Source organism: Culex pipiens, chromosome 2, assembly GCF_016801865.2.
Source record: "Culex pipiens pallens isolate TS chromosome 2, TS_CPP_V2, whole genome shotgun sequence".
In the NCBI taxonomy this organism is placed as follows: Eukaryota; Metazoa; Arthropoda; class Insecta; order Diptera; family Culicidae; genus Culex; species Culex pipiens.
Window position 1 is genome coordinate 219617750 of NC_068938.1, and position 21336 is coordinate 219639085.

Below are 21336 nucleotides of genomic sequence, written 5' to 3' on the forward strand. Positions count from 1 at the left end.
CCCCTTTTTTTTATTTTATTCCCACATCTATTAGCTATTTCGAAGGTTATTTTTGCATTTTTTTTTCCTTCTCTGTCCAATTCGTTCTTCTTAGTAAGAGTAAATAACTGAGTAACTCTCTCTCAATTAAGAAAAAATCAGCTGTTGAAAGGTAGTACATATTCTCAGCTCAGGATAACAACTGCACCAATGTATTTGTTAAAGCAACCAAATAAATGAAATTAAATGATTTTTTTTTATTTGGCTCAAACTTTGTGGGGGTCTTTTCTTTGACCAACGAAGCCATTTTGTGACATTGGTTCACCCATAACAGACTCCATACAATTTTGGCAGCTGTCCATACAAAAATGGTACGTAAAAATCTTTAACTTTAACTCTGACCAATTTAGTATCTTCAGCAAAGTTGTAAGTATCGATGAGGAATATTATGACAAAATAGGTACACGGAAACTTTTGAGCCATAGAGAAGTATGGTCAAAAATGTTGCCGCCGTCTCACCGAGTCGAGGAGGGGAGGAGGAGTGACAAAAAAAATAAAAAAATTGTACCAACCTTATGATTTTTTGAAAAAAAAAAGTATTTTCCCCGAAATAGATGTTTAGCTTATTAGTGACATTTAAATTTTAAAAAATATAGGGTAAAATCTTTTATTAACTTTATTTTTTCCTTTCAAAATATTTTGAATGTTTTCCTTCTTTTATTTAAAATTCAACTTGAAGAAGTGAAAAACCAGTAAAAGATGTGCTCTTTGAATTATCGACAATTGAGCTTTTCCAATGCAATTTTCCCAATTTTTATTCAAAATTTAACTTTAAAAAAGAAAAAAACCTGTCAAAAAGACTCACATTTTCCCGCCTTTTTTCCAATTCAATCTCAAGATGGGAAGTAGGTTTTGCTCTTCATTGAATATTTTGCAATTAAGTTTTTTAATACAATTTTCCCTTTTTTTTGCATTCAACTTGAAGAAAGGAAAGTGTCTTAAAGATGTACTATTAAAACATTTCTCTTTATATCTGCACACTTTTCCTCTGTTGTTTATTTTTTTTTTTTTTTGCAATTAAATTGTTTATGCATTTTTTTAAGAAGGGTAAATTGTATAAAAAACTGAACTGCAAATAAATTGATTTTTTTTTAATAAAGGTAGGGAAAAACGCAAAATAACGCAAATTTCAAACATTTCAATAATGGCAAATGTGAATCTTCAAAGAAATTTTACCTTAAATAGGTTGAATTTTGATTAAAAGAAGGGAAAATTTCATTAAAAAACTCAAATGTCAAATAATAAAAAAAAAAAGATTTTCCCTACTTTAAGATTTTTTTTTTATAAAAAAAAAGTGCAAAATTGCTTTAAAAACTTTATTTTTATTCCATTCTAACGCTGGTACAAATTTTATTTAAACTTTTTTTTTCTCCCTTCAAATGTCCCCTTCAAATGTGGGCTGAAAAATCAGGGAGCAACAAAAAATACTTTTAAAAAAACTTCAAAATGTCAATGGAAATTGAACTGCAATCAGCTTGAATCAATTTAAAATGCATTCTCCTGCGTTTAGAATCATTTTTAGCATGTTTGGGTTGATTTAAAAATCTTTTGATTTTTTGAAAATTTTCGATGTTTATTATCGCAAAAAGTTTTTTTTCGCTTAAATTTTTGTTTTCGTCACATTTTTTGTAAAACTAATGATTGCAAAACAACTGAACTAGTGTTAAAATGCATTTTAAAACACTTCTTTCATGGAAATGTTGAATTTAGGGCTTGAAATTGAAATTGAAATTGAAAAATATTTGACTAGGGGAAAAATTAAAAAAGAAAGGATTTTTTTTCTTTTTTACATTAAAATTTTAAATAAATGTACGAAAAATTCCATTTAAAAGCTTTATTGAGAAATACTGCAAAAGGGAAAAAATCACAGAAATACTTGATTTTCTGAAAAATAATAATCGTCTCCAAAAGTGAAATTATCTGCTAAAAAGAATCAGAACTATGAATATTCTTTTAAAAAAATAATCAAAACAAAAACAAATCAAAAATATTATTATGCCAAACGTCCCTGATGGTATTCGAACGAGTTATGCCAAATGTCCATTCTGCCAAACGTCCCTAATGCATTGGACCATTTCCTAACATCGATTTCGCCTAATGTTCCTATGGAAAACCCGTTATTCCATATATCCATTATGCCAAATGGGGCACATCCCTTTGTTTATAAGACCATTTCAAATAAAACCATACATTTTTCTTACATTTCTCACGTTCTAGGATTCTTATTTTTAACACGTGACCTGATATATATATTTAAAAAATAACTCAAAAAACTTTAAAACTAAAATATAAAACAATGGCATGATTCATGACATAGACATATGTATTTATTTGTACAATTGCAAAAATACAAAGCGTTTATATACCTGTACTACAACTTAGGAAAAATGTGTGGAATAGCTGATTCTAAAACTTCATTATTATTTAGACAAAGCAGCGTGGTACATTCCTCATCGAAACCGTCTTCGGAGCAGACACAGATGTTGCAGCGCTTCATGTAAATCACTTTCGGCTCGCAAATTTTAGCCCTCATTGGTCCACCGTGCACTCCAACTGTTGAAAGAAATTTCTAAATAAATCATTGAAAAACATTACCCAATTTAATATACTTACCCAGATTTTTGCAAAGAAGCATGCAAAGCATTGTCAGAAATAAATTAAATAATTTCATTTTCGAATCCAAAGAAGTGTCTTTAGGTTGTGTAAATTAGCTTGTCCAGATTGCTTCTACGACTTATAAGTTACCTATTAAGAAATTACGATACCTGTGATTTTTTTTACAGAAATTCGTAATTTAGCGTACAAAATTTAAAAAAAAATGTGCTAAAGAAAAATCTAGATGATGTACCTCCACCAGGTTTACTCCAAAGACTGATCAGTCCATGTTTTGACGATCTGTTGCCCAGCTCAACCATCTTCAAAATCAACAACAAATACTAAGCTGTAAGGGTAAACAAAGTGATTAAATGACGCACAAATTCCCCGTACTCATCGCAGAATCACGATCCCGGCGATGTTTTATTTGAACTCCTGAATACAATTTTGTGGCAGACTCTCACAGACAAAGTACATGTAGCCCCGCTTGCACGCATTATCGTTCCAGGTCCACCGTTGCTCGAACCGCGGAATGTACACCAGCTGGATGCAGTCCTCGGTTCCGTTGGTGTTGTTCGGCTCTCCCGGGGACCAGTTCGTGTACGTGACCAGCTTTCCCGTGCCCTGCCACGAAAAGGTGCCCTCTTCCGATAGGTCACTCCCGCCGAGCCAGAACGCACACGCTTGCTCGTTGAACTTGTCCGTGCTTTTGATGAAACTGATTAGGGACTCACTGTCTGCGCGGGAATCTACTGTGGCCAGTTGCATCCCGATCGAGTGGCAAAACTCGACCGCTTTGAACCAATTTGCCTGGAAGGGACGATTTGGGTTTGAACAGGTTTTTTTTGCTCCTCAATGAACGACCTACCCTTATGTTGGGGATTTGATATTTCTTCACGTAATTCGGGGAAACATGCTGAACAATTGAAAGCAATATGAGAATAACTTTTAAAGTTAGCGTATGCTTAACCTGCAACATCTTTGAGCTCACTAAAGTGCAGGACAGGCATCATACGGCCGAGCTCTAATCTATCATTATACATACACTCTATTCGCAAAGGTCACCACGCTAACCCTCGGCATCCTCGTTTGTAGACGGTCTTCAATCTATTTAAAAAAAAATCAAAGTGGGCAATTTTTCAAACAACTTTGGGATTTTAAAATACTTAGGGAGCAATATCTTTATCATTTTTTAGAACGCAAAAAGTTAGATTTGTTTTTTATGACGATGCATTTTTTTCTTTTTTTTTGTGCTGATGTCCCCTAGCTCTGAACAGCTCCCTATAGAATTTGAGCTTGATCCGATAAGTATCAATTTCAGTAGAGCAATTTTCTACGAAATCGGCCGATTTCGACCATTTTTATTTTTAAGTTTTTTGTTGATTTGGCTCAAATTTGTGAGGGCCTTTCCTATGACCAAAGAAACTATTTTGTGTCTTTGGTTCACCCATACAAGTCTCCATACAATTTTGGCAGCTATGCATACAAAAATGGTTCCTAAATATTCGAAAATCTGTAACTTTTGAATGAATGTTCTGATCAATTTGGAGTCTACGACAAAGGTGTAATTGTTGTGGACTATTCATAAAAAAATAGGTACATGGAAAAAATGACGACTTTTTTATTAACTCAATTTCTTAAAAACGTTACTTAATCCACTTTAAGGTGGTTGGTACCTTCCTCACATTCATGTTGTATTTTAGGTTGTATTTACAAATTAATTTAAGATTTTTATAATTATTGTTTTTACCAGAACAGCAATTTTCAATTCTTTTTTTACCAACTCTCCAAACTAAAAGAGAAAAGGGGGGGCTGTAATTGAGTTTAAAAGTGCTAATATGCCAAAATTAGGTGCACGATGGAATTGCATGCTGCCCCCCTAGTCTTAGAAAACAATGTTTAATGAGTTGTATATTTCAGTAAAAAGTTCGTGTAAAGATTTACGAGACAAAATGATGTATTCAGCAACATAATTAATACAGACTTTTTCCAGAAGAGACGCAGACACTGCTTAAGCAATGTGGCAACTGGGCTATACGCATGCTGCGCGACTCTCGTGCGTAGGCAAAAAGACCCGGCCTTTGAGGTTATGCAAAAATCACCCTTTTTGTAGCTCTAAAAAGCTTTTGCATGGCATAACTTTAAAAGTACTTCACTAAACAGAATAAAATTTAATAGGGTCTTAGGGGACCCCAAAACGAACAGAATAAGGTGGATCCGGCCAAAATCGGTTCAGCCAGTTCTGAGATAATCGTGTGGAAAAAGAATCATGTCTACACACATCCCCACAGACATTTGTTTCTGAGTCGATAGGTATACGTGAAGGTATATCTAGGAGGTGTATTTAGGAAGTTCATTTTTCGAGTGATTTTATAGCCTTGCCTCAGTGAGGTGAGGAAGGCAAAACCGTATTTTTTTTTATTTTCGAGATTTTGTATCCAGATTTTTAAGCAAAGATGGCGTTACGAATGGTGCACGCTCGGAATGTCAAAATCACGCATTGGTACCAACATTATAAAAAAGAGTGCCATGGCACGACAACCACACTTTTTTTTATAATGTTGGTACCACTTCGCGATTTTGACATTTCGGGCGTACAAATCTGGATATTTGCAGTTTTTTGATTTTTTTTAAATAGTGACTATGAGCATAGAATAGAGAAAGATAGAATTGCCACTCATTTACCGACCGGGGGACAAAACTGTGCTGCCTAACTGATGCCAGCGGCGAAACGGGGAACTACAACACCCTGCGCATAATACTGTCAAGAATGTGGAGAACTGGTTGGCACATATATATTATTCATTAAAAATGTAAAATGATTTTAAAAAAACATGGAAAACAAATCAAAACAATTATGAAAATTCAAGATAAGTGCATCCCTTAACTAGGATATTTGTTTTAAATAAGATTAAATGATTTTTATTTCGCATCAGCATCTTTTTTTTCTAAATTTCAAGATTATGCCAAATATGTTGACACCCGTTTTCACTTCTCCAAGACATCTGTTTTGTCATGTTGACATTTCGCTGTCGCTGTCAAACCAAGTGAAGAATCGGAAGAGGAAATGACTATTTTGCCGTTCGGAGTAAAGAAAAGTGGTTGTGGTGTTCCAGCAAAGACTCCACACTCCAACTTAAACCGCAATTTGCGCCTAATCCTAACGTTCTACCGCCTTCACTAGTCTCGTCTTTTCATCCGGCTTCCAAGCACCATTTCACATTTTTGATTGCCAACTGAACGTTTTTTCCATCTGTCACTGTAAAACAAAACGCACCCTCCAGAATGCACAGGGCAGTTCCATCAAAGTGCACAGTGCGCATTTCGACTGAAGTTCCCCGTTTCGAGTAGTGGTAGCGCTGTCGGCAGTGTCGCTTGACGTTTACAAGGGGGAATCGGCAAGTGGCAATTCTACCTATCTCTATTCTATGCTATGAGTGACCACTACCGATTTTTTTTAAAGTTCTGTTGCTATAAAATTGTCTTAGAGACATTGACGAATGGACTTCTGGTTGCTGAGAAACAGCGTCTTAAAGAAAAAGAAACAGAAAAAATTTAGTTTTCTAAGGCCCCCCCCCATCCGCCACCCCCCTTCGAATCGGCCCGAAAATTTTTTTTTTTAAACTTCGAAATGTCAATGAGAATTTTAGTGCAATCAGACGAAATCAATTTTTGGGTTTGGGTTCATTAAAAAATCTTTTGAATTTTTGAAAATTTTCGATGTTTAGTATCGCAAAAACTTTTTTTTCGTTAAAACTTTTATTTTCGTCAAACATTTTTTGAACACTAATGATTGCAAAACAACTGAACGAGTGTAAAATGCATTTAAAAAAACTTTTTGCTTTAAAATGTGTAGACTATGCACAGTGGGCGAAATGGAACCCAAAATCAGACTTAATTGAACGCGTCTGGTTCCCTGGTATGAAAAATAGTGTTTCTTTTGTAAAAAAATCCGGGTAATCGATTGGAGATGGTTTCATCCACCGCACGAAACGTCTAAGGGTCCATTTTGCCCCAATACCCCATTTTTTAAATTTTTTCTTGAAAATCGGTCTGATTAAGCGCGGAGACTTTAATGCACTTAACTTATGTGAAAATGTCCCAGGAATCCAGTTAAAATAACCACTTGCACCGCAAAAAACCTAGGGTCCATTTAACCCCAATTTCGCTATAAAAGCATTTTTGGCCGTTTTCAAATTCAAGGTCAGATTTTAAAAATCTGAAAATATTTTTATCGCAAAGATCAGACAATTTTAAATAAGAATGACGATTTGCACTTGATTGTTTGACACATTTATGTTGATATAGAAATTAAACTAAATAAAAAGATTGAAGAATCAGTTTTGGGCCAATTTGCCCAAACTCAGAATAAACTGCCTTTTACATAATTTTTATTTTTATCAACATAAATGTGTTAAACTATCAAGTGCAAATCGTCATATTTATGTAAAATTGTCTGATCTTTACGATAAAAATATTATCAGATTTTTTAAATCTGACCTAACATTTGAAAACGGCAAAAAATGCTTTTATAGCGGAATTGGGGTTAAATGGACCCTAGATGATTTTTGCGGCGCAAGTGATTATTTTTACTGGATTCCTGGGACATTTTCATATAAGTTAAGTGCATTTTGGATGGCCGCATAAAGCCTCCGCTCTAAATACAGACCGATTTTCAAGAAAAAATGTAAAAAATGGGAAATTGGGGCAAAATTGACCCTTTGCCGTTTCGTGCGGTGGATAAAACCAGCACCAATCGATTCCCCGGATTTTTTTTACATAAGAAACACTATTTTTCATACCAGGGAAGCAGCCGCAGTCAATTAAGTCCGATTTTGGGTTCCATTTCGCCCACTGTGCTATGTTATTACAATTACAGAGAAACCTCTTTTTACGCGGTTACGCTTTTGTTTCGTCGATTGCTCTTAAACTACACAATATTTTTGCAAGCTTCAAAAAGCATTTTGTAGAGCTGAATAAAACCTACAAATTGCTTTTAAAAGATTGCAAAAATGTTGCGTAGTTCCAGAGGAATCGACGAAATAAAAAGCGTAACGCCACCGCGTAAAAAGAGGTTTCACTGTATTATATTTTTTTATTGTGAACTTTCGAATCTCTGCTCTTATCAATAACAAACACAATTTAAATGTGAGACTCGACTTCGACTCAACATAAGCAGTGATCAATGCTTCCAAAATGTTGTCGAAAAGAAGTCTAGGAGTGTTCGTGGCAGTAAATTTAATTGTTTTAGCTTGTAGTGCCAATAAAACCTACCACATTCCGAGTATTCGCGTAAAATCAAGAAAAACCGTAAGTCAAATGTTTGTTTGAACTTAGATTCTTCTCAACAGGCAAATTGGTTCAAAGCGAACGAGTTCTGCAACTCGCTGCGAATGCGGCTGGTCACGATAAAATCCGCAGCCGAAAACAACGCCCTGGCCGAGTTTATCCGCGCGACGGACAAGTTTTCGGAGGACAACTGCAGCTTCTGGATCGGCGGTAGCGACCTGGCCGAGGAGGGCACGTTCATCTGGACGGGGACGGGGGAACGCGTGACGTACACCAACTGGCGCCGGGGCGAACCGAACAACGAGCACGGGGAGGAGGATTGCCTTCAGTTGGCGTACATTCCGGGCTGGGAGTACTTTTGGCACTGGAATGATAACCGGTGCGCCGGACAGTCGCTTTACTTTGTGTGCGAGGAGGTGCCGTGCGATTGTGTGGCGCCGTTTTAAGTGGGGGAGTTTCTGTTGTAGATATTAAATTTTTTGATTTCGTAATTTGTTCAGTGATTCTTCGATATAAATACAATTTAAAACTTAACGTAAAATTCAACTTAACTCTCCAACAGGTACAACTTGTACAGTTTTTCGTCAGCTTCAGACTCGAATTTGGGAACGAAATTTACCTTAACTATTTCGTCGAATCCTTCCGAGAGGGCAGGTTCTTGGTATTTCGATCTGAAAAAATAATCACGTCAAAAATGGTATTTTAAAAGATCCCAAAAGCCCAACTCACTTGTACATATTGAACACCATGTCGTTGATCGACGAATGCGATCGATCCGTCAACTCGCGGAACACGTTGTTGTGCCGGGACTGCTTGTAGGTGGCGCCCATGACAAAGCACCGACAGGGCACGTTCCGCTTCTTTGCCAGCTCCACAAACCGCTTTCGGCTGTCCACGTCCGGATTGGTATTGTCCACGACGGCTCGCTTTCCACTCTTCAGCGTACTATCGAGCAGCGAGACGCACTTTTGCCACGACCCCAGCGCATCTCGGTTGATGTGAACGTAGCCCTTCGATTCGAGTTGCGCCCGGGCGAAGTGACTCTTGCCGGAACCCGGGAAACCAACCATTACGATCACTTCCTGCTGGGAAGAGGTAAGTTTGCTGCCCGGAGGGTCGAGTTGTTGACGTTTTTCGAGGGCAACTCGCGGATCAAACTCCGGTTTGACCCAGTCGGCCTCCTTGGCGTTCTGGAAGTGTGCTTCTGGCGTGAGGAACGGAATTCCAACGTTCAGCGCCATCAACCGATCCGCGCAAGAATGGTCCTTTTTTCGCTTCACCGGCTTCTTCACCTCAGGACGACCGGCAGCGTCACCGACGTAGAAACTGCGCGCCTTGTCCACCTTAACTCCGTCGTTTTTCAGCTGACACAGCGTTTCCCACATTCCCGTCAGCGGCTTCCGATACTTGCCCTTTCCGGTTGAAATGAAAACCTGCATCGGCAAATTCAGCTTCGCCTGAAGAGCTTCTATTTTCGTACGAAACTCCTCGATCTTCAACTTTCCCTTCGAGATTCCAGCTTGATTTGTAAATATGACAATCTTGAACCCGTTTTTGTGCAACGTCTTCAACTTGCCAGGTACTTCGGGGAAAGCAATCTGCCAATCGTCGATCGTCTTAGGAAACACGTTCCCCGATTTGGTCTTGATCAGCGTTCCGTCCATGTCATACGACGCAACCTTCTCCGACGCTACCAAATCTTTGCTCGTGTAAATGTACAACTGCTTCCCGTCTAAATCCTCCCATTTGCACTCTTTGGTAGGCACCAACGTCTTCTTCGAACTACCGCCGTTGCTAACCTTCTCAACACTGGCGGAACTGGAACTACTTCCGGTGCGCTCCTCCCTCCGCTTCTTCGACTTCTTCTCCCCCGACTCACCATCGTCACGTTTCTCATCCTTGGACAGGCTCCTCTTGTGAGATTCACGCTTTTCCTCCTTTTTAGAGTCCTTCTTCACCCGCTCCTCTTTTTTCGAGTCTTTCCTTTCCTTCGTCGGCTTAACCTTCTTCTCCTCAAACTTAAACTCAAACGTGTACTGGTGATTCCCCGGCAGCAACTCCAAGATGTCCCCGTCGTAAGCCTCATAGCCCAAATCCTTCTCCAGCTGCTTCCCGTTCAGCACCGACGGGTTCGACCCAAGCGATTTGACCAACACGAAACCACCGGGTAAATTGGCCTTCAAGCAAACTAAAAGCAAACACCACCATTAAAACACATCAGTACAAAAAAATACCCGTAACCAACCTTGTTGCCGGGAGCAGCACGGGTCCTGGATCTGCGTCTCCGGGCTTCGCCCGATGAACTTGCGCTCGGTGTCGATCCGGATGGGCGGATGGCGGTCCGTCAGCGGCTTTATGAAGCACTCTTTGAGCGTTTTTGAGTCCATTTTCGAGCGGATTTGGCCGAGGTACTGGGATTGTGAAAATTTGGCGGCGTTTCGAAAGCGCAAAAACAACATTGAAATTTGAACCGCGACCCGACGATGACAGTTCTGTGCCCACTGGAAAAGATATGCGATGGAGAGAGATGTCACAAAGCTTCGTGAGATTTTTCAAAATGACGAACGTGAAATTAAAATTTTGTTTAGTTCAAAAACGATAAATCGTAACTACTACTAAAGCCCTTTGTCAATTTTTATGTTCAACGGTAAAAAACACGATTAAAAACCATTTCTGATCACTTTTTTTCATTTTAATGCAAAAAAATACCGACAAGACAACATTTTTTCGATGGATCAACTTGGAACGAGCTGTCAAGTAGGAACTTTTATGTCAAGAAGGACCGCGAGGTTAATTTTTCCAAATTGATTCAAAAATCCATTTTAAACTCTTTGTGGTCGTACAAAGGGTCATTGCACTCAGAAAAAAAGCTTTATCGCTGTAAATAATAATATAACTAGTTTAAGCCTTCCGCATCTAACTTGGATTTTTAGCTTTATTTGGAACCATTTGGTTGGTTTATTTATCTCCGTTTTCTATCTTAAAGTTACCTCCTTAACCTGATAAAAAGTTGTAAACTAACAGGCTCTCGTCACAAATAAACAATCAATTACAATTACAATATCAGCAATCTAAGCTTCATTTTAAGACCTAATTGTTACGTAAAATTCCAAATCACCCACAAATCACAAACCTGTCCTTAGATTCAAACATGTTTTGTCGTGATACAGTTCAAATACAGAATCTGATTTATTTTTAGGAAAATACAGATTTCTCAATCTGGCATCGTTGGTCCTGAGTGTATCTCCAGCGCTGGTGGCAAACATCGAAGCAAAGCAAATTTGCTTCCCACGTCCACCGCGGTACCTGTTGCGGTATACCAAATTTGCAAATTTGCTCTCAGTTCTTCGGGATTTCACTTTGCTACCCGGTATTCAGCCTGTTTGCTACCGCATCAAATTAAATTATGCACGGAAAAATCGAATCAAGCACCGAAAAATGTATTTTTTTAATTGAAAAAAATAAAAAAATAAAAAAATAAAAGAATTATAAAATTTAAAAAAAATACAAAATGAAAAAAATACATTTGTTTATAGCAGCGATTCTCAACCTTCTTCTAGGCTGGTACCCCCTGCCGTGTAAATCAAGTAGGCCCGGTACCCCCGTTGAGAATCGCTGGTTTATAGGACCTGAAAGACAATAAATCAATAAATTTTAAAAAAATACAGATTTTTTTTTAAATAACGAAAAAACCCAAATTCAATAGGAGACAAAATAAAAAATAAATCTTCAACAAATTAAAACAGATAATAAATCTATCGATTTGAAAAACATAATTTTGAATTCGAAAAATTAGTAAATTTTGGATTTTTTCGAATTTTTAATTTTCAAATTTTGACTTTAGAATTTCTGAATTTCTAAAGTTTTGAATTTCTGAATTTTTGAATTTCTTAATTTTAAATTTTTTAACATTTTGAAATTTCTAAATTTTTGAATTTTTAAATTTCTGAATTTAATTTTTTTTTAATTTTTGATTTTTTTTATTTTGAATTTCACAATTTTTTTAATTTTTGATTTCTTAAATTTTTAAATTTCTAGATTTCTAAATTTTTGAATCTTTTTTTTGAATTTTTAAAGTTCTATATTTTTGAACATCAAAATTTCAAAATCTTATATTTTTTTAATTTCTAATTATTTTATTTTTTTAATTTTGTTCATGGTTGCTATCACCAACCAGAGCAGACATCCAAAAATCTCCGAAACACACATTCTAAACATTCGTGATCGGGAACTTTCTTTTATAATGAAAACACAGATATTTTGCAATTAACAAACAACACGTCTTATTCCACACAAATTAACCACAAAACTGATTTGACAATCTTCATTCTCTCTTTCGCCGGCCGCGCGCATCTCGCTGTTTTCTTGCTCGTTGTTCTCTCTCGCAGCTCGCTAGCGCGCTCTCGCACTCAATCCGCAATCTGCGCATTTTTTGTTGCGCTTTAAACTCTTATTTATGAATTATATCAACCTTATAATAAGTTAATACTCATTTAATAATTTATTACGTATTCAATCCTGCAACCCATAATCTCTACATAAACTTTGCTCCCTGCCTGCCGGTACTTGTCGGGTATCAGAAAAAGAGTACCCGACAGTTTCCGACACATATTTTTCTTCTTCAGATTAACTAGATATCAAATTTGGTACCTGCTTTGCTATTTACGCGCGGTGAGAGACTCGGGGGCAAACTCGAGAGCAAATTTGGTGAGATTCAAATCGGGTAGCAAATTGTTGAACTCTCGACATTTTCGAAAAAAAATCTTTGAAATTGTCAATAGGATTAACAAGTTTTATAAACTTTTAGCATTTCTGGGCATAATTATTGATTTTGAAGGAAAACAAGGACAAAAAACAAAAAAAACATATATGCCTCCCGCGCTGGGCTTTTTTCGGTGGCAAATTTGCTACCCTAGCGGTGGGAAGGGTGGGAATGACGGAGTTTTTTCAATGTGTTTTTTTTGATCTCGGTATTCATAAGCCGGGTGCAAATTTGATTTGCACCCCAGCGCTGCAGATGCCCTGAGATGCAAACATTGGCTGACATTGAATTTCAATTTTAAACAGTAATTCACAGCTATGAAAAAAAGACAAACCAATCAAGTCATCACTTGGGGGACTACGCAGAGCAAACCAAACCGCGCATCAAGTGCGCCAACTGTGGAGGTTACCATACCAGCAACTATCGTGGATGCAACGCACGCAAAACTTACCTCGAGAAGCAGGACAAGTAAAAAAAAGTCGCAGCGTTCCACCTGGCTGTCGGAGTTCTTCGCTCTCGCGAAGAGACGATGATTATTCACCAATAAAATCAAATCGTGAATTAAAAACAGCGAAAGGAATATTTAGCATAGTTGTAAACAATTTAACAGTAGTATTTTTTTCGGAAACTTAGAAACAAACAATCAGCATTTATTATTGTAATTCTCTCTTTATTTGCAGTTGATACGGTGCCCCGACATCGGACACCATCGTTCATCATTCATGAAGTATATTTTATAAATGTACACAGTTTTTTGTTTGTTCACTTCAAGCGCTCGCCCTTCAACTTGGCTGATTTTTTTGCTTAACTTCTTTATTTGCAACGATCAAAACACATTTCGAGCCCTCTCCTTCTCAACCGGGTTCTCAGTTATTAGCAGTTCGTTTTAGCAACTCTCTTCATTGGCATATTATTATTACGATTTACGTGGCCCTCTCTTCCTCTTGAAACGCAGAAATCTTACGCACGCGATTATTTGTCCCTCGTGTCATGTGTCGTGCAGGTCGTGTGTGTCGCGCACGGGTCGTCTCTCTGGGTTTGTACTCTTGTCTGTAATATATATGCTACAACGTGTGTAATATGCTCGAGTTTCGGGATTCATATTCGAGTTTCTCTTTTTCTTTCGGGATGGCGTTTTTTTGTGTGTGTGGAGAATGTACAGTTGGGATTTTTTGTAGATTTTGATCATGTTCAGGACGACACCACAATTCAATCGCGTTTGAAGACCTGATTTTCACCACCTTCGCAAATTTCTCAAGCTTTACGTTAGTTTAGGAGCGCGTGTATTATCTATAGATTAAATGTGTGTGTGTGTTTTTGTTGTGTGGGTGTTGTGAGTTTATAAAAGCTAACCTGATATAGGGCATAATAATTGTCCGCGTCCACTTCCACACCGCACCGGACTTGGAAAGTGTGTGCATGTGTGTGTAATTCTAAAACTCGTACGGTTGTGTGGGTTTGTTGTAAAGAGAGTGATTCTTGCTATCGTTACTTGAATATTATTATGCACGCGCGTGCGTTCAGAAAGTAAGAAGAGTGAGTTGATCCTGTTTCCTCCTTCTGCGCCACGTCTTTCCACGTCTGATTTTCATGTTTTTGTTTCCTCTAAATAACTGTTAGTACATTTTCTCGTTCTGGGTGATATAATAAATACATTTTAACTACAGACACATGTATTGAAAGAATAGAAACCTAAATTTTAAAGCTATTGGCCGAAAAAGGAAGGGGTAGTTTTGCAAATCGTGCGTTGAATTTTTAACTCGTGTGATTAAGGCGCGCGAAATAAAGTACGAAATGAAGATCCTATCCTGGCTCTCCCGCTCTGCTTTTAGCTGAAGTTGAAATAAATATTTATAAATTCTCTAATCTCTGCAACTGAGCAAAACTGAACAAAATAATATCTGCTAGTGCTGCTTTTACGATACTACACGATTAAACAGTAAATAACCAATGATAACAATAACGGGCGCTATGTACATCAGAAGATTCATGACCGATTTGCTCTTGAAGTGGCTAAAGTCGTCGCTCAGCTTCTGCAGCTGCTGGTTGAGCCGGATGTTCTCCTGCGTGAGATGAGTATATTTCTCCTTGAATGCAATCAGTTCCTCCTCCCGCTGGACATCCGGATGGTTTATCAGCTCCAGCTCGTGCTCGATGCTACTGCTCTCCAGCGGCAGATTCTCGACCCGTTCCAGGATGCTTCCGTTGGGTTCACCGCCGCCGGTCACCGTCACTGGCGTCGTCTCACCCTCGAGACTGAGATTGCTATCGTTTGGACTGCTGCTGATGCTGATGCTATGGCTATTGCTGGTCGCTGAATCAGTCGTTTCGAGGCCACTTTCGTTCAACTGTAGCAACTTTTGGCCCACGAATATCTCGGTAGTGTCGATCGTTTCCGTCTTCTCGTCGTCATCTTCCTCATCGTCGTCATCGTCATCTTCGTCCAGCTCGCCCAGATTCGAACATATCGAGGCATCACTTTCGCTCGCATCGGCGCTAAAAACGACCGGTTCCTCGACTTCGGTTTGCGTCTCAACGGACGCCACTTCGATCACTTTCGTTGGCACCGCCTCTTCTTCGGCCTTCCCCACGGCTACTTCCTCAACCGAGAACGCCTCCTGCTTGTGGAGCGCCGCCATTGCACTGTGCTTCTCGTTCTCCATGTTCTTTTGCTTGAGCAACTCGTTCTCCATCCGTTCCATTTCGTCCTGGCAGCGATCGTTCAACGCCCGCAGCTCGTCCGCCTCGATCCGCAACGTGGCCAGATTTTCGCTCAGACTATCGCACTGCTGCTGCTTCTTGTCCAGCTCGTCCGACCTCGGCCGGGACTCCAGCTCCTGCTTGAGCGTTCGCAACTACAAATAAAAATCAGCATGAAAAATCCCAAGAGACGAAAAGCGGCCCAACCAACTCACCTCGCCCTCCAGCTCGTCGTACTTGACTTTGGCCACCACGCTGTCGTCGCTCTTGCGGTTGTCCTCGCGCACCTTGCTGACCTGCCGCAGCAGCAGCGCGCACTCGCTCTTGATGTGTTTGAGATTCCGCCGCAGCACGTTCTGGTTCAGCTCGCAGCTCAGGTGGGCCGGCAGTTTCGTGCCGGACGAGGATCGCTTTGGCGGGTTTTGTTGTGGCTGATCCGCGTTCGAGTTGGCAATTGTGGCCGCCGTGGTGGTCGTCGTCGTCGTTGTGGTCTCGTTCGTGGACGGCTGGGAGTCGGACTCTCCGGTTGCGTTTTGCACGTTCTGATTTCCGTCGCACTCTTCGCCGTCGGCGATCGTCGCGGGATCGGCGGCGTTGTCGTTGGACACGGCACCCGGAACCGTCGTGTTGGTCGTCGACGTCGAAGTCACGCTGGCGTTGTCGTTTGGCTCGTTGTTTTCTGGAAAAATGCGAGGAGTTAGAACGAAATTTTGATTGAGTTGGATATTCAACGCACCATTCTCGACCCTGCTGTCGTTCTCCATAAACAGTGAGATATTACGCTCCAACGTCATGATCCGCTTCTGCAGCTGCATCACGCTGTCCTCCAGGTTTATCTCCTTCTCGTCCGAGTTCGCATCAGCTTCCTGTTAAAACAAAAAACTTAAATCAATCTCCTGCTCGGTCTTCAACCACAAGTCAAACTCACGGCATCGTTACAAATAGCCTTAATAATATCTTCAGATCCTTCCAATTTCTTAATATCAGATTTGAGCAGCCAATCCGAGACCGCCGAGTTGTTGTACTCTTGCTGCTGCTGCTGTTGATCGTCTTCGTCCGAGGCGTAGAACTACAAATAGTCAACCAATTAGTAACTGAACGTAATGGCGAACAACTGACCACAACTCACCGCGTAGAAGCTAATCTTCTCCTGCAGCAGGTTGATCTCGTGACTCAGATTGGACACTTCAGATTCTTTCGCCTTGAGCTGCTCCTCGCCGGCCGAAACCCGCTCGTCGTACTGATTTTGCAGTGCATCCAGTCTGCCAGTTACTTCCTGAAAAGTCAAAATTTAGTTCCGGGTGTCTTCCCAGCACAATTTCCAGCCACAAACCTGTAACTGCAGCTGCGTCTTGCTGAGCTGCTCGCGCAAAAACGAACACTCGTCCTCGCTGCTGCACAGGGCCTTTTCGATCGCCGTCAGCTTGTGGGTCGCGTCCAGCCGCTCCTGGTGCACCTTCCACAGCGTTTCCTTGGCCGAGTTCTGGTACTGGTACTTTTCGTCCTGCAGCTTCAGCACCTCCTCGCGCAGCTTGTCGTCGGTCATGCCCTTCTGGAAGTACTGCAGCTTCTTCTCGAGCATGTCGATGCGGCTGAGCAGCCGGTCCTCGTCGATCATGGCCTGCCAGCCGAGGGCCGAATTTTGTCTAAAACAACAAGAGAAGGAATTAATATCTACGCTCAAAGCCAGCAGCCAGCAATCTAGTACTTGGTCGCCTCCACCATCTTCTGCAGACTCGTCAGCTTCGTCTCCAGGATCTGCTCGCGCTGGTTCGCCTCCTGAATGTACTGGTTGAGCCGGTACAGATCCACCGGCGGGATCTTCGTGCTCTGGCCGCCCACCCCGATCGACTGGCTCGCCTTGGTTTCGCGCCCATCCGGCAGGAACAGCTTCAGCGTGGCCACTATGCAGCCGTGCGTTTCGCGGCGCGTATTCTCCATAACGTCCACCCCGAACTGGACGATATCGCCCGAGCTGACCTCGTACGGTTCCGACTCGGTGCTCGTCTGGCTGAGGCGCACATTGTTGATGAAGGTACCGTTACTGCTGCCCGTATCCTGTAGAGGGTGAAAAAAATCTAATTTAGTCTTAACCAATTCTTCTGAGTTGATTGAATCTCACCTTGATGAAGAACTTTCCGTCGTTGTACCAGAGGACGGCGTGGTTCCGCGACAGCACCTTGCAGTCGAAGATGGCATTGTTCTCCGAGACGCGGTTCCGCGCGACGGACCGGCCAACCTTGACCTCCTGGTGGGGTTCGAGAAATAGGGTGCGGTTCTGGAACAACAACAACAACCAACAGCAGCATGGTTATTATTCACTCGTTAATGTGGAATTGACCCTCCTCCTCAAATTAAATAATGCAGATCAAAAAGACAATTTTGTCTAAGTTATTACTATGACTCATGCAAACACTACGGTCGAAAGAATCGTCAAAATAAACTGAATCAATAGCGAGTTGTTGCGGTAAAACTACGGAAAATAGAATCTAAGAATTTGTCGAAACACATTTTCGAGGATCGTCACGATTCTTTTTCCCCTGTAAAAATGAATAGTTGTTTTAACACAGGTTTAAACAATCCTTACGAAAACACAATCCATTTCAAAGAATCATCTTTGCGATTAAATTAACACAGTAGGCCTGTCCATTGAAAGTAAAAATAATGGAAATGTCAGAATGATTTCGTTCAGTAGATGCCATACAAGTCTCCATACAATAAAAACATGGAAAAAATATGCGTCCTGAGGAGAGATTTTCTGATCTATTTAATGTCTCCAGCAAATGGTTATGCGACAAAAGGTCGAATGGACAAAATGTCGAATGCCAATAGGTCGAATGGAAAAGGTCGAAAGGACATAAGGTCGAATGTAGAAAAAAATTAAACAAAATTCTATTGTGAATTTTCCAACATAGAATACCTGTATTGAACCATGTGCAGAAACAGTCAGACCACTAAAATACTTTTGTAAACAAATTATTCCTACAAACAAACCCGTATTTTCTGTGCAAATGTAAGTGGGGATGCTTGTTTACAAATCCGAATTGGCCCACTTACATTTCATTAGTTTAAAAAATATGTGCTAACTATTATGGGGAGCTATCCCATTAATTCAAACATATTCAGTTCTTCTAAAAGGAAAAGTCTGACTTCTAAAAATATTTTTAGAGATTTGCCTTTCTGTAAATAAAACTATACTTTTTGTAAGTTTTACCGTTCTTTCAAACATGACCTAAATACATAAAAAAGTGGCACTTCAAAAAAATTTAGTTATTTTTCCTTTTTCAAAAACAATCTTTTCTTTTCTTTAATATTGTAGTAAGTTTTTTCTGTTCTTTCAAATATTTTGTAGAGTTTTTTTTTAATTCTTTAAAAAAAAGTTACTTCTAATTATTTCATTATATAACAAATCAAGCAAAACAATTGAAAAGGGCTTTTGTGGGTATGTAAACAAAGATTGTATCCCTTTCATGCCAGTTGTAAACATCATCTAGCGTGAGCAAGATACACTCTTTGTTTACAAATCCACAACGGCCTTTTGCATTGTTGTGCTAGAAATGTTGTAATGTTTCTTTCAAAAAGACAAAGTTTGACTTTTAAAAATACTTAAAGAGATTTTCCATTCTTTAACCCTTCCCGCCCAGAGCAAAATCGCGATTTTTTACGATTTCACCATTACTCGTAACTGGATCGACCAAATTGGATGAAATTTTAATGTTTATAAGCTAACATTCTATATAAACTAACACAGGTTGAACCAGGTTGAAAAAATGCATGATTGCAGAGAATTTTAATTTTGAAGACAACAATTAGTGGTGCTCTGGAGTAATCATGGGCGTTACAGGGTTAAAAACTTTTCTTGGTGGTTGTAATATTTTGGTGAGCTTTTCCATTCTTTCAAAAATAACCAGTTCTTTAAAGAAAAGTCCATTCTTCAAAATGAAATATGTCGACATTTTTTTATGTCTTTTAAAACAAGTTTTTCTTGTCGTAAAAATTGTGTGAATTTTGTTTTCTCAATTCGAGCCAAACATGTCATTAGGGCACAAAAACAAAAACCGCGATTCGAGAAAATAGCTGGCAAAAAGTGGAAACTTATTCTAATTCCAATTTAAATAAGAGGCTCGACCGATGCTATTTTTACTGATCATAAGATAAAACACATCGTTATCCTCAACTCTGCTTTAATGCTTCTTAATTTATGTTGATTTTCGCAATAAAACTCAAAATTAAAAAAAAAAAATCTCGTTATTAGGCCCTTTTAATTTTCCAACTGTTGTTCATAATGGGCCCTTTTCTAAATGCAATTTCGAAGAGAACTGAAAGGGCACTAAATCGCTGTCACTTTCATTTAGTTAGATATAATGAGGAATTCAGTGGTAATTTTGAAAATTGGTGAAGTTTTGTGATAGAATGAGGTATGTGAAACTTGAAAATTCTTCAAAAGTGTACAGAATAGCAGTCGCGGGAGGAAATGAAATTTTGTAGTTTGACGATTTTTTTTTCAGAAATCCTTGGTGAAAAGTAAACCAAACTATGTTTTGAAGTGAATTAGTGTTAAGAATGTATGAAAAGTTCACTTTATAACGCAAAAAAAATCCTCAACTACGAAAAACTAACGAAAAGGGCACATTTGGACATTTTTTTTTGTTTGGAGTGAACATTGTGATATGCCCTTTTGTGTTTTTATTTTTTTCAATTTTTATTATCAAGCTGATTCTTGGAGGGCATTTATGAAGTGTACTTACGAATGGAATAGTGGAATAATCTCGAATGTTTAAGTTTTGTTTTTGTGCCCAAATGAAATGGTTGGCTCGAATTCATTCAAACATGAGCACAATTGATTGAAAAAGTAGTAATTCTAAAATATTTTGTGAGTCCATCTAAAAAAAAAAAAATGATAAAAAAAACTTTCGTTCACTTTCGACCTTTTGGCATTCGACCTTAAGTCGTTCGCCCTTTTGTCATGAATTCTCTTCAACGTTCAGTTACAACTATAGTATACAATAGAAATCATGTAAAATTTGCAAAATTAAATTTCCAATTTTTAAAATTTTGGCAAATTTTGATTAATTTAATTTTGATGCTAATTAATTTTTTAATCCATACCACTTTTGCAAAATTGAGAAAAAAGTACACCTTTTGCTACAGTTATTTAGAAATTATAAACAGAGATTTTTCTAAATGTTAAATTCAACATTATAAAAGAGCTAAAATAATAATGTTGAACTTTTTCAAACACAACTGCTTCATACTTACATTGAAGGGGTGCGAATTCTGCCGGCAGATCAGCACCGCCTTGGCCAGTCCCGGGAGGCCGTTATTGTTGTTAATGTTGTTGTTGTTGTTATTGTTGTTGTTGACATTCACTCCGTTGCTGTTGATGCCGTTGTTGTTGTTGCTGCTGCCGTTGGTATTGTTCTGCAACGCGATGTTGTTGTTGTTATTGTTGTTGTTTTGCTGCTGCTGTTGCTGAACCTGCTGCTGGACCTGCGAGTCCCTGGTGAGTGTCGTCGTCGAGGAGTTGTTGTTGCTCACTACAGCAGTTTGCATTCTTACTCCTGGCACTTTCAGGAAGGATAAATAATCATCTCTATTGTTTATAATCACCATGACCTGCGCGGAGAAAAAAAGGTGGAAAGAAAGTCAGTTAGATTGTGCCGCGGCTCGAAATGGAAATGGAAACAAAAACAAACAAACAGAAAGACACTTGCGAGAGAGTTTCCCGACACACCTGAACCGGTAATCGTCGTGCCCTGGGGCAACAACAACCAGCACAGGTGAGACCAAAGGGGGGTGGATGATAACATCGATACCGTCTTGGGCTCGGGGAGCATTAATTCGCCAAGCGAAACTTGTTCGTTTTCATGTTTATTAATTTTTTGCTTCTCGCCAGGAGAGCAACTCCCCAGAGAGCGGTAGATAGAGCGACTTAACCCTTTACTGGTCAT

The 21336-nt window shown here is 39.3% G+C and overlaps 4 protein-coding genes across 9 annotated transcripts; 1 reads left to right on the forward strand and 3 right to left on the reverse strand.

The window, feature by feature from the left end:
- Positions 1-2341: 2341 nt before the first annotated feature.
- On the reverse strand, positions 2342-3661 carry LOC120425835 (perlucin-like). Of its 6 annotated transcripts, none has more exons than XM_052707826.1 (5): positions 3503-3661; positions 3099-3444; positions 2888-2980; positions 2653-2784; positions 2342-2592 (listed from the first exon to the last, which is right to left on the reverse strand). In XM_052707826.1, exons 1-3 carry the CDS (start codon positions 3611-3613, stop codon positions 2976-2978), a joined length of 462 nt encoding a protein of 153 aa, XP_052563786.1. In that variant the 5' UTR covers positions 3614-3661; the 3' UTR covers positions 2342-2592; positions 2653-2784; positions 2888-2975. The 6 variants fall into 6 exon arrangements, with proteins under 6 accessions (XP_052563786.1, XP_052563785.1, XP_052563784.1 ...); XM_052707825.1 differs by having other exon boundaries at positions 2653-2804; XM_052707824.1 differs by having other exon boundaries at positions 2653-2980.
- A 4104-nt stretch (positions 3662-7765) lies between these two features.
- LOC120425827 (perlucin-like) lies at positions 7766-8369 on the forward strand. The gene is made up of 2 exons (XM_039590445.2): positions 7766-7926; positions 7986-8369. The coding sequence occupies exons 1-2, from the start codon at positions 7831-7833 to the stop codon at positions 8367-8369; spliced, it is 480 nt and encodes a 159-aa protein (XP_039446379.1). The 5' UTR covers positions 7766-7830.
- Positions 8370-8406: 37 nt separating this feature from the next.
- Positions 8407-10331, reverse strand: LOC120425826 (uncharacterized protein F21D5.5-like). Its single transcript, XM_039590444.2, has 3 exons — positions 10169-10331; positions 8653-10111; positions 8407-8594 (listed from the first exon to the last, which is right to left on the reverse strand). Exons 1-3 carry the CDS (start codon positions 10308-10310, stop codon positions 8471-8473), a joined length of 1725 nt encoding a protein of 574 aa, XP_039446378.1. The 5' UTR covers positions 10311-10331; the 3' UTR covers positions 8407-8470.
- Positions 10332-13565: 3234 nt separating this feature from the next.
- On the reverse strand, positions 13566-21014 carry LOC120425825 (sarcolemmal membrane-associated protein-like). Its single transcript, XM_039590443.2, has 9 exons — positions 20645-21014; positions 17508-17663; positions 17094-17443; positions 16719-17031; positions 16515-16661; positions 16314-16454; positions 16122-16251; positions 15601-16064; positions 13566-15540 (listed from the first exon to the last, which is right to left on the reverse strand). Exons 1-9 carry the CDS (start codon positions 20996-20998, stop codon positions 14602-14604), a joined length of 2994 nt encoding a protein of 997 aa, XP_039446377.1. The 5' UTR covers positions 20999-21014; the 3' UTR covers positions 13566-14601.
- Positions 21015-21336: the final 322 nt, after the last annotated feature.